We start from the raw sequence: 13606 nt of genomic DNA on the forward strand, positions 1-13606 counted from the left end.
AATAGGCAAGCAGCACCAAAAACAAAAGTACAGGCAAATGTTAAGAGTTTGTGAGTCCATTCAGTATTCTGACAAAAGTAGGGTAGAAACTGTTACAAAACCGGCTAGTGCGTGTGTTCAGGCTTCTGTGCTATCTCCAAATGTAAAGGTTGTAGAAAAATATTGCCAGGCTGGGATGGATCTTTGAGAATGCTGGCAGTGAGGAGGTATTTCTTCAGCCAAAGGGTGGCTAATCTGTGGAACTCATTATTGCAGATTGCTATGGAGGCTAAGTCATCAGGTGAATTTAAGACAGAGGTAGATAGGTTCTTGATTGGGTCAAGAAGGCAGGAGAATGGGATTGAGAAACATATCAGCCATGATTAAATAACAGAGCAGACTCGATGGACTGAATAGCCTAATTCTGCTGTATTTATGTCTATTCTCCCATATCTTATGGTCTAATAGTTTAAAGTGGTTAAGAAACAGATTTCCTCAGTATAAGGAATTTAGTTTTAAAGTTCCAAATCTGAAGCTATGGCTAAAACCTTGAAAGGCTTACTTGAAGCTAACATATTGCAGAATCTAAGTAAGAAGTGATCAAATTTACAGCCACAGCTATGTCAAACCCGACGTCTAACAAAGAAGGGAATTCTCGCTCTCATCTTTGAATATTATAAATGGGTACTGTGGGATTATCAAGATTGTAGTTTACTACAGGTTTTGAAATCTTTAAACTTGTATTCTAGGTAAATAGTTTGGTTTATTCTATTTCATCTTCATTTGTTTTGAGTAAGAAATTTCTGTTTTATGGTCAAAACCAAATCTGCAACATTGCATGCTTGTGTTTCAAAGAAAGACCATTTCATTAAAGCTGAGCAACAAAGCATGATCTGTCAACCCACATTTTAATCTGGGATATGAATTGCCTTATCATGACACCCACTCCCATACATGAGGAATAGAGGTAATGCATGGGAATAGTGGGCATGTAGCATTGGAAATGAAAGTCATTGTATACAAACAATTTCTAATAGCAGTTGTCAATACAACAGCCAGTCTTTGCCCACGACTTCTCATGTATGTTTGCAAACTGATGCTAAGCTTTAACTTTGTGAAAAATGTAAAAAAACAATGTCATAAAGGGCAGACTAATAGTGCTGCACAATAAACCTTCTACTTCCCATATACTGTCTCTAGCCAGATATCGTGCTCCGGTGTACTTTAAGAAAAACCACTGTTCGTCTGGCAACTGCCTGAAACATGTGCCATTTAACGTATTCCTTGAGCAGTGCCTTTGAAATGGAACTCAATGATCAAATGAATGTTTTGTGCCAATTACCTGAAAAAGATATCTGCACTTGGCAAATGTGACTAGCAGAAGTGCTATTAACAGCATTTAGTATCAAAAGGAATTTCTGCTTGCTGGTGGATTATTGCAACAGATATGCCCCTTTCTCTAATTATTCTTTGACTGAGAGGGAGCAATAAGTATGTTTTTTTCCTGGTCATTCATCACTAACAGCCTGTAACTGAGGATTAGGAATGATATCAAAACTACCAAAATTGGCTTACTTGATAATTATCTTAACGTATTTGGGGAATTCCTTCCTTTGTGTTTCAACTTGGAATTGTATATCTAAGGGTTCATTACAATGCATCTATGTCTTAAGTCATATATTGGCACATCTGCTATTGAGCCACTTGTTTGCCCTGTGCTGATACTGGTATTATTGTTAAATGAATGCCCAGTAACATCTTACAGAACTTAATTCTTACCTAAATGCCATCCATATCAACACACAAACCAGCAGTAATATTGTTTTCTTTTAAATTAAAAATATTGCTGACATTTTCAACAGCCAACAGTAGTAGACAGAAAGAAAAGTACAGTGGAAATGTATTAAGCAAAGGTACTTGGGCAAAAGATATCAAGAAATAAATAAGATTAAAGTAGTTTTACAAACTATATGGCTATATATTCTAGAAGCATGAAACAAAACTGCACCATATAGCCTTGAGCGAATATGGCTAACACCACTTTTGCCAGAAAATTCCAGATATGTTTTCTTCTTGATCATCCCAGGACCTGACTGTTTAGGCTCCAAATTACAGCCAAATCCTTTTATACGGTCATGACCAAGGGGATTTCTTCTGCGATATTCTCTCCATTTGAGTGTCAGAGGTGCAATGTGATTAGCTAGAAAGTACAGTAGATGAAAAACTTAGAAGAGTCAGAAAGATTTTGTGATTTAAACGCACATTCAAGAATGCTTATATAATATTCAAAATATTCTACTCCAAGATTTTGTATTAAAACTATAAAATCACAATTTCATTAGAAAACATAATTATAGGATATTGTTCAAGTTTATAGAATGACTACATAGCTTCCTAACCTGAAGTTATTGGTACACTCATAACATTGTTTTAACTCAAGTTTAAAAAACTTCACTTGACTTGCCTTTCCTCGTTTCAGGTATTTTTCTTTCAAAAGATCCTCTTCCAATGACTGGAAAACCAAATCTACCATGTAATAAGAATTTAATTTTCATTAACCTGTATTTTAATTTTGGTTTGCCTCTTTGCTTCCAGAAGTGAGGCTCCTTCCAGATTTTAATACCGATTAGAATCATAGAATCCCTACAATGTGGAGGCAGGCCATTGGGCCCATCAAGTCCACACCAACTCTCTGAGCAGCATTCCACCCAGGCCCACCCCCCACCCTAACCTGCACGTCTTTGAACTGCAGGAAAAAAACGGAGCAACTGGAGGAAACCTACTCAGACAAGGGGAGAATGTGCAAACTCCATACAGACAGTCGTCTAAGGATGGAATTGAACCCTGGTCCCTGGCACTGTGAGCCAACAGTGCTAACCACTGAGCCATCATGCCGCCCAAGTAGAATCATAAAATTTCTGCAAGTAGGTGAGCTACAATTGCCATTAGTATCCTGGAATATTTCCGCCAGCATATGGCTTAAAGCTGATTTCTTTATGGTTGATACCTTTAAACATCACTTCTTTGATCTTCTCAACAACAGATGTCTATATAGACATCTATGAACTAGGCAATCTAATTCTACAAATGAGGAAGCAACCAACATGACGTGCTAATGTGAATATCAGAGTGAAAAATCAGGACAAGAGAAAGAAAATGCCTATTACTAGAATTTAATAATGCCAAGATCTTGATTTTCTATTTTCCTTGTATGAAATCTTGCTTCTTTCAGCAAGTAGTGTGGGGTTGAACAGAGATGAAATCTAATCCAATTACATTACTGATCACAAGCAATATACCCTTGTAGTCAATGAAATATTTCAGATTATGGCAATTATAGCTCCAATCCATTTAGTTATTTTTAACAAAATAAGTCAGTGTTTACCAGATGTGAAGCCTGATGCCACATGGTTAAGTAGTGCTGCTTTTCCACTTCTGCCTTGGTTATCCTTGTGATGTTTCAGATGGCTGCTGACACCATTTCCTGTTACATTAGCAGATATTGGCAATACAATTTGATGGGAACAACAGCTGGAGCTCTGTCCAGTTTGAAAATTCCCTTGTTCTTTCTTCGGAGCTTCCTTCGGACTCTTTCTTTCATCTCTAATATGTTGAAGATGAGTTTTGATGGGTGAAACAGCACCTTTTACTGGGGAAGATTGAACTGAAACGAGATTCGCAGATAAAGGACATGATCTACTTCTTGGGGGGTGGATTCCATAATTTCTTTCTGGTGACACAGCAGATGATGAATTTCCACTCTGCAAGATAGATGCATCATTTTTCACTGGTGAATAACTGCCCAATGGTGATGGCCTAATTGCATCTGGTACAGGCCTCCGTGAACAGTACTCATTTATGGGAGAAGAATTCCTCTGTTTCTCATTCTCATCCGCATTGAATCCATTCTGTGACTTGCCTACTGTCGCTATATTTTCCAACGACACCATACCACCAGAAGAACTAGATGTACCACTTGAATGTCCATTTGTTGTCAGCTGACTACTTGGAATACTGTACATATATGAAACAGAAGATGCACTATGGTTCTGCAGTGGACGAACCCTGGGAATTTGTTTGCTCAATGGGTGGTGCAGAATAAATGGTTGAATAGGCAACGTAGTTGGGCGTTGTTCTTTACTGTAACGGATAACTGCATTGGCTTCTGATCCATCACCTATATTACCATGAGTAGACAAAGGACAGAGGGATCAGATGAATAAAACCAAAAACATCAGATAAAGCAAGACAGGTAGATTGCTTCTTCTAAGTGTCAGAAACATGAGTTATTTTAGAAATGCATTATTTAACAGGAGTTACAGAAGAAGCAACAGTTAAAAGAAGATAAAGATAAAGTGCAAGGAAAAATTGATTCAACATAGCAAAACTAAAACAGTGTTGAAAATGACAATTCTACGTCTATCCTTGTGTGTTATGTTCTCAATGTGAGCACAGTCAAATTAAAAAAGAAATACAACATTGCATACAGTTAATATTCAACGGACAGTTCCAATGCTGAGAGAAGATTGCATAAGGGCCCAGATAACACCTTGCAAACTAGACAAAAGCAATAATTACCAACAGACACTCCATATAATGTACCTTCAGTAGTTGCCTTTGAAAAGGCATCAAGAGAAATTGAGGCAAGAGAAACTGCAGGAATAGCAATATACTTCCAAATCACAATGGCATGGGAGAGACTTGAAGATGGTGGTGTTCCCACGTGTCTGCTGCCTTGTCATCCAGATGGAAGTGGTCATGGGTCTGGACAGGCTGCCGAAGGATTCTTGGTGAATTTCTGCCGTGCATCTTGTAGATGGTACATACTGCTGCCACTAAGCATTAGTGGTGGAGGAGTGGATGCATGTGGATGTAGTACCAAACAAGCAGGCTGCTTTGTGATTGAGATTCTTAAGTGTTTTTGAGATGCACCTCTCCAGACAAGTGAGGAGTATTCTATCACAGTCCTGACTTGTGACTGTTTTCAGACTGGGGACCTGTGACCAGCAGAGTTCTGCAGGGATCGGTGCTGGGTCCCCTGTTGTTTGTCATTCATATAAATGATTTGGATGAGAATTTATGAAGCAGAGTCAGTACATTTGCGGATGACACCAAAATTGGCGGTATAGTCGACAGCGAAGATTACAAAGTGAACTTGATCAATTGGACCAGTGGGTAGAGGAGTGGCAAGGGGAGTTTAATTTGGATAAAAACAAGCTGTTGCCTTTTGGAAAGATGGGCAAGGGCAGGATTTATATACTTAATGTTACGGCCATGGGTAGTGTTGTCGAATACAGAGACCCAGGGGCTCAGGTTCATAGTTCTTTGAAAGTTACGCCACAGGTAGACAGGATGGTTAAGAGGCATTTAGCACACTTGCCTTCATTACTCAGACCACGTAATATAGGAATTGGGACATCATGTTGCGATTGTGCAGGATGTTGATGAGATCACTTTTGGAGTACTGTGTACAGTTCTGGTTGCCCTACTATTGAAAGGATAGTATTAAATTGGTGAGGTCAGAAAAGATTTAAAAGGATACTACTGGGTTTGAGGATTTGAGTTATAAAGATAGGTGGTTAGGTGGGGACTTTGTTTACTAGAGTGTAGGAGGTTGAGAGGTGATTTTACAGAGATTGATAAAAACATGAGGAGCAAAGATAAAATGAATAGCAAAGGTCTTTTCTCTAGGGTAAGGAATTCAATACGAGAGGGTATATTTTTGAGGTGAGAAGTGAAAGATTTAAAAGAAACCTGAGGGGCAACATTTTCACACAGAGGGTGGTTCATATGTGGAATTGCCTGAGGAAGTGGTAGATACAGCTACAATTACGATATTTAAGAGACATTTGGGCAGGTAAGTGAATAGGAAAGGCTTAGAGGGATATGGGTCAAATGCAGGCAAATAGGACTAGATTACTTTACAAAACTTGATCAGCATGGACGAGTTGGACTGAAGGGTCTGTTTCTGTGCTGTATGACTAGGACGCTATGATAGACTTTGGGGAATCAGGACTTGTGTTACTTACCACATTATTCCTAGCCTCTGACCTACTCTTGCAGCCACTATATTTATGAGGCAAGTCCAGTTGAGTTTCTGGTCAATGGTAACCCCCAGGATAGTAGGGGATTCAGTGATGGTAATACCATTGAATGTCAAGGGGTGGTGGTTAGATTGCTTTGTACTGGTAGTGGTCACAGCCTGAAAGGGTTCAGAAAAGATTTACAAGGATGTTGCCAGGGTTGGAGGATTTGAGCTATAGGGAGAGGTTGAATAGGCTGGGGCTGTTTTCCCTTGAGTGTCGGAGGTTGAGGGGTGACCTTATAGAGGTTTATAAATCATGAACGGTATGGATAGGATAAATAGACGAAGTCTTTTCCCTGGGGTGGGGGAGTCCAGAATTAGAAGGCATAGGTTTAGGGTGAGAGGGGAAAGATATAAAAGAGACCTAAGGGGCAACATTTTCACACAGAAAGTGGTATGTGTATGGAATGAGCTGCCAAAGGAAGTGGTGGAGGCTAGTACAATTGCAACATTTAAAAAGCATTTGGATAGGTATATGAATAGGAAGGGTTTAGAGGGATATGGGCCGGGTGCTGGCAGGTGGGACTAGATTGGATTAGGATATCTGATCAGCATGGACAGGTTGGACCGAAGGATCTGTTTCCATGCTGTACATCTCTTTTCACACAGAGGGTAGTTCATATGTGGACTCGATGACTCTATATTAATTGTGCGGCTCAAATACTACTTGCCACTTGTCAGCCAAACTGTGGATATTATCCAAGTCTTGTCACATTCTAACATGGACTGCTTCAGTTTCATGGTCCTAATCATTGGCAAACATCCCCACTTCCGACCTTATGATGGAGAGAAGGTCATTAATGAAGAAGCAGCTGAAGATGACGAGGTGCAGGACATCTCCTTGAAGAACACAATTTACAGCACAGAAACAGGCCCTTCTGCCCAACAGATCTATACAGGCGGAAAAATAAACTGTTTTGAAGACACAGGAAGCATTGGGCCATAAGATGGGTGCTCCCAGCAGGGAGTGGGATATGAATATACTTTAGCCAAATTTGCAGACAACACAAAAATAGGTGGAAAGATAGTTTTGCAAGAGGGCGACAAAAAAATACTGATAGGTTAAGTAAGTGGACAAAAAGTTGGTAAGATGCAGGAAGTATGAAGTTGTTCAGTTTGGGAGGGAGAATAAAAGAACAGAATAATATTTAAATGGAAAAGAGTCATAGAGTCATAGAGATGTACAGCATGGAAACAGATCCTTCGGTCCCACCTGTCCATGCCGACCAGATATCCCAACCCAATCTAGTCCCACCTGCCAGCACCCGCCTCATATCCCTCCAAACCCTTCCTATTCATATAGGAGAAAGTGAGGACTGCAGATGCTGGAGATCAGAGCTTAAAAATGTGTTGCTGGAAAAGCGCAGCAGGTCAGGCAGCATCCAAGGAGAAGGAAATTTGATGTTTTGAGCAAAAGCCCTTCATCAGGAATGAGGCTGGGAGCCTCAGAGGTGGAGAGATAAATGGGAGTGGGGTGGGGCTGGGGAGAAGCTGAGAGTGCAATAGGTAGATGGGAGGTGGGGGTAAAGGTGATAGGTTGGAGAGGAGGTGGAGCGGATTGGTGGAAAGGAAGATCGACAAGTGGGAGAGGCCATGAGGATGGTGGAACTGGGATAAGGTGGGAGTGGAGGGGAAATGAGGAAACTGGTGAAGCCCACATTGATTCCATGGGGTTGAAAGGTCCCAAGGCGGAAAATGAGGCGTTCTTCCTCCAGATATCGGGTGGTGAGGGAGTGACGATGGAGGAGGTCCAGGACCTGCATGTTCTCGGCAGAGTGGGAGGGGGAGTTGAAGCATTCGGCCAAGGGGCAGTGGGGTTCATTGGTGCAGGTGTCCCGGAGATGTTCTCTGAAGTGCTCTGCGAGAGGGTGTTCAGTCTCCCCCAGTGCAGGTGAAACTTTGATGGATGTGGAAGGCACCTTTGGGGCCTTGGACGGAGGTGAGGGGGGAGGCGTGGGCACAGGTTTTGCAATTCCGGGGTCAAACTGCCTACTGTTTTTTCTATTTCTTATGATCTTATAGGCTAGAGGACAGCTAATGTGGTTCCACTTTTCAAAAAAGGTAGTAAAGATAAATTAGGGAAGGAGGTAATGCTGAAAAGTGTGAGGTGATGCACTTTGGATGAAGCAACAAAACAACAGAGTACTCAATAAATGGTAGGCCACTAGGAAACTCAGACAGATACAGGGATCTTGGGTGCTTGTCCACAGATTCCTGAAGGCAACAGGACAGATTAATAGGGTAGTTAAGATGACATACCAGACACTTGCGTTTATCAGTCATGGTATAAATCAGAATAGCAGGGAAATTATGTTATAGCTGTACAAAGTTTAGTACATAGTACTCCAGCTGTCGCCTAATCAATTCTAGCCATCATACTATAGGAAGAATGTGATCGCACTGGAGAGAATGCAGAGGAGATTCACAGGATGTGGTCTAAGATGGAGCAGTTCAGCTATGACGAAAAAGCTGGATTAGTTCATGTTGCTTTCTTTAGAGAATAGAAGGCTGAGATGGGACCTGATGGAAATGTATAAAATTATGAGGGGCATGGGTTGGGTGGATAAGAAGCAGTTATTCCCCTCAGATAAAAAGGTCACGAGTAAGGGGGCATCATTTTAAGGTGAGAGAGGATTTGAGGAAAACTCTTTTCATCTGGTGGGTGGTGGGGGAATCTAGATGCACTGGCCGAGAAGGTAGTTGAGGTGGGAAACCTCACAGCTTTTAACAAGTACGAGTACTTGTTGAGCATTTGAAATGTTGTAAGATTCAAGACTATGGGGCAAATACTGGAAAGAGTAGTTTTATTTGGCAGTGCAGACTTGCTGGGCTGAAAGGTGTCTTCTATAGTGTATGATTCTATGGTAGATGATGTACAATTTTACTATACATGCGCATTTACTACACATCTCTCTGAACACCAACTTGTTTCTCACTTTCAAAAATGTTTTTGTTTTTCCATTCTTCCTTGCAAAGTAGCTAACTTTAAAAAGTGAGAAGTTAGTGTTTGTATTCAGGGATTTGGGTGACCTTGTGCAGGAAGCACAGAAAGTTAACATGCAGGAACAACAAGGAATTAGGAAGGCAAATGTTAACAGTAAGAAAGAAAATGAATAAGGAAATCTTGCTGCAATTATATTAGACTTTGGGAAGACCAAATGGGAAACAATGTGCACAGTTTAGGTACTTAATGCAAAGAAGCACATACTTGCAAGGAAGGTTCACTGGATGGGAACATTGTCCTCGGAAGACTGTCCTGTTACAAAAAAAGGGCCTATATTCTCAGGAGTTCAGTGGAATGAGGAATGATATTGTTGAAACATACAGATTTTGAGAGGGCTGGACAGGGTACATATTGAAAGGTTGCTTCCCCATCTGAAGAGACTGGAACTTGGGGATATATTGTCAACATAAGGAGTACCCATTTCTGACAAGTTAAGAAATATCTTCACCTGGTGAACATTTTGGTGATGGCGACCACAATTCTGTCACTTTCACCTTGGTTATGGAGAGGGATAGGTGCACACAACAAGGAAGTTTTTACAATTGGGGGAAGGGAAATTACGATGCTGTAAGACAGGATTTGAGGAGCATACGTTGGGAGCATAGGCTGTCAGGGAAGGATGTGGTGGAAATGTGGGACTTTTTCAAGGAGCAGATACGACGTGTCCTTGATATGTATGTACCGATCAGGCAGGAAAGAAATGGTCGTGTGAGGGAGCCTTGGTTGACGAGGGAGGTTGAATGTCTAGTAAAGAGGAAGAAGGAGGCTTACATAAGGTTGAGGAAACAAGGTTCAGACAGAGCAGTGGAGGGATACAGGATAGCCAGAAGGGACCTGAAGAAAGGGATTAGGAGAGCTAAGAGAGGGCATGAAAAATCCCTGGCGGATAGGATCAAGGATAACCCCAAGGCATTCTATGCGTATGTGAGAAACCTGAGAATGACGAGAACGAGGGTAGGTCCGATCAAGGACAGTGGTGGGAGACTGTGTATTGAGTCGGAAGAGATAGGAGAGGTCTTGAACAAGTACTTCTCTTCAGTATTTACGAACGAGAGGGACTGTATTGTTGAAGAGGAGAGTGTGAAACGGACTGATAAGCTAGAAGAGATATCTGTTAGGAAGGAAGATGTGTTGGACATTTTGAACAACTTGAGGATAGACAAGTCCCCCGGGCCTGACGGGATATATCCTAGGATTATGTGGGAAGCAAGAGAGGAAATTGCAGTACCGTTGGCAATGATCTTCTCGTCTTCACTGGCAACGGGGGTGGTACCAGGGGACTGGAGAGTAGCGAATGTTGTGCCCCTGTTCAAAAAAGGGAATAGGGATAACCCCGGGAATTACAGGCCAGTTAGTCTTACTTCTGTGGTAGGCAAAGTAATGGAAAGGGTACTGAGGGATAGGATTTACGAGTATCTGGAACGGCACTGCTTGATTAGGGACAGCCAGCACGGATTTGTGAAGGGTAGGTCTTGCCTTACAAGTCTTATTGAATTCTTCGAGGAGGTGACCAAGCATGTGGATGAGGGTAGAGCAGTGGATGTAGTGTACATGGATTTTAGTAAGGCATTTGATAAGGTTCCCCATGGTAGGCTTATGCGGAAAGTCAGGAGGCATGGGATAGAGGGAAATTTGGCCAATTGGATAGAAAACTGGCTAACCGGTCGAAGTCAGAGAGTGGTAGTAGATGGTAAATATTCAGCATGGAGTCCAGTTACAAGTGGAGTTCCGCAGGGATCAGTTCTGGGTCCTCTGCTGTTTGTAATTTTTATTAATGACTTAGATGAGGGAGTCGAAGGGTGGGTCAGTAAATTTGCAGATGATACAAAGATAGGTGGAGTTGTGGACAGTGAGGAGGGCTGTTGTCGGCTGCAGAGGGACTTAGATATGATGCAGAGCTGGGCTGAGGAGTGGCAGATGGAGTTCAACCCTGCCAAGTGTGAAGTTGTCCATTTTGGAAGAACAAATAAGAATGCGGAATACAGGGTTAATGGTAGGGTTCTTGGTCAGGTGGAGGAACAGAGGGATCTTGGGGTCTATGTACATAGATCTTTGAAGGTTGCCACTCAGGTGGATAGAGTTTGTAAGAAGGCCTATGGAGTATTATCGTTCATTAGCAGAGGGATTGAATTCAAGAGTCGTGAGGTGATGTTGCAGCTGTACAGGACTTTGGTTAGGCCACATTTGGAGTACTGTGTGCAGTTCTGGTCGCCTCACTTTAGGAAAGATGTGAAAGCTTTGGAGAGGGTGCAGAGAAGATTTACCAGGATGTTGCCTGGAATGGAGAGTAGGTCATACGAGGATAGGTTGAGAGTTCTCGGCCTTTTCTCGTTGGAACGGCGAAGGATGAGGGGTGACTTGATAGAGGTTTATAAGATGATCAGAGGAATAGATAGAGTAGACAGTCAGAAACTTTTTCCCCGGGTACAACAGAGTGTTACAAGGGGACATAAATTTAAGGTGAAGGGTGGAAGGTATAGGGGAGATGTCAGGGGTGGGTTCTTCACCCAGAGAGTGGTGGGGGCATGGAATGCGCTGCCCGTGGGAGTGGTAGAGTCAGATTCATTGGCAACCTTTAAGCGGCATTTGGATAGGTACATGGATGGGTGCTTAATCTAGGATAGAAGTTCGGCACAACATCGTGGGCCGAAGGGCCTGTTCTGTGCTGTATTGTTCTATGTTCTATGTTCTATGTTCTAACCTTTGGAATTCTCTACTCCAGACACTGTTGATACTTAGTTGTTAAGAGTATTCATGTTCTATATGTTCCCACAATATAGCCACCATAACGCAATGCAAATTGCCTTTCACAAAAACATGAGGCCATTCAACCCCTTGAAATTGCTCCACCGTTCATTATGATCATGGGTGATCATCGAGCCCAATACCTTAATACCACCCCTTTCCCAATATTCCTTGATCCCGTTAGTCACAATAATGGTATCTATCTCCTGCCTGAAAACACAATGTTTTGGCCTCAGTGACAGTGACTCATCACTTTCTGGGTAAAGAAATTTCTCCTCATCTCAGACTTAAAGGGTTTACCTCTAAGCCTTGAACTCTGACCCCTGATTTGTGAACATCCTTTCTGCATGTAATCAGTCTAGTCCTGTTAGAATTTTATAGGTTATAAGATCCCCTCTTCTTATGCTTTTAAACTCTTGTGAATACAATCCTAAGCAACTCAATCTCCCCTCATATACCAGTCTTGCCATCCCAGGAATTAATTTGGTAAATCTTCACTGCACTCCCTCAACAGCAAGAACATCATTCTTCAGATCAGGAGACCAAAACTGCACATAATACTCAGATGTGGCCTCACCAATGCCCTATAAAAACTGCAGCAAGATATCCTTATTCAGGTGCTTGAATAATCGCAGTATGAAGGACAACATACAATTTGCCTTCTTTACTGCCTGCTGCACCTGCACGCTAACTTTCTGTCACTGGTGCACAAGGACGTCCAAGTTTTGTTGAACATTCCCCTCACAATTTACAGTCAGTCATTCATATAGTAATGTGCCTTCCTATTTTTGTTACCAAAAATGGATAATCTCACATTTCCCAACATTATATTGTACCTATGTATTTGCCTACTTATTCAGCCTGTCCAAATCATACTGCTACACCTATGTATTGTCACAACTCAGCCTTCCCTACAGCTTTGTGTCATCTACAAATTTTCAGAAATTACATTTCTTTCCCTCATCTAAATTATTAACATATATTGTGAATAGTTGAGGTCCCAGTACCAATTCCTGTGGTAACCCACTAGTTACTGCTGTCATTCAGAAAAAGACAAATTTCTTCAGACTCTTCTTTTCCTATCTATTAACCAATTTTCTATGAGTCTCAATTGCAATTAACACCACTTAATGATACCACGGAAAAACATAAAGCTTTCCTGAATTTTATTTGACATCAAGGGTCGAGAAGACTTTCACAATGTTACAAAACATCAGATAGCAAAACAGTGTTCTTATATAAATTACTTCATCTTCCTTCATCTTTAACTCATTCCAGCTATGATTTTTGAACTTTCTTCCCCATTCCTCCAACCTCTCAAAACAATTCTTTTGAGATTCATAAAGCTCTTCAGTCTGGCTTCTACTGTACACATAAGCAAAACTCTCCTGGCCACAATCATAAATGGTATCATCTGCACTGGCATAACTTACTATCCCTGGTTGTCTGCTTATGTGCCTCTGACGCCACACAATACCTTACAATTTGTTCCTCAACCTCATCATTACCTCATTATCAGACTGCTTGCCAAAATCAAATAATGAATATTCTGATTTTCTTTGGCAAAGTATCAGGAAGTCTGACATTTCTGCTCCTACCACAAAAATTCATTTCCTTTTAAATGGCACCATCTTCTCACCAACTTGTTCAGACCAGACAAAGTAAATTTTCATATCCTATTACACCCACAGCAGATCCTCTTAACAAGTCCAGTTATTTCCACACCTGAAACATTACCATTCTCCAGCCCTGCCTCAGCCTCACTGAAGCTACCATATCTATTCATGTTTTTG

At 41.5% G+C, this 13606-nt stretch overlaps 1 protein-coding gene across 8 annotated transcripts in view; it reads right to left on the reverse strand.

Moving 5' to 3' along the window:
- The window catches only part of rusc2 (RUN and SH3 domain containing 2), a 140139-nt gene that overhangs the window by 55582 nt on the left and 70951 nt on the right, over positions 1–13606 (reverse strand). For 7 of the 8 annotated variants that reach the window (XM_072571649.1, XM_072571653.1, XM_072571652.1 and 4 more), the window contains 2 exons: positions 3365–4156; positions 1988–2179 (listed from right to left, as the gene is read on the reverse strand). In XM_072571649.1, coding sequence (XP_072427750.1) covers positions 1988–2179; positions 3365–4156 — 984 coding nt within the window. The remainder of the gene's footprint in view (positions 1–1987; positions 2180–3364; positions 4157–13606) is intronic. The other variant, XM_072571655.1, reaches the window with a different exon arrangement.

The sequence above is a fragment of the Chiloscyllium punctatum genome, chromosome 1, assembly GCF_047496795.1.
Source record: "Chiloscyllium punctatum isolate Juve2018m chromosome 1, sChiPun1.3, whole genome shotgun sequence".
In the NCBI taxonomy this organism is placed as follows: domain Eukaryota; kingdom Metazoa; phylum Chordata; class Chondrichthyes; order Orectolobiformes; family Hemiscylliidae; genus Chiloscyllium; species Chiloscyllium punctatum.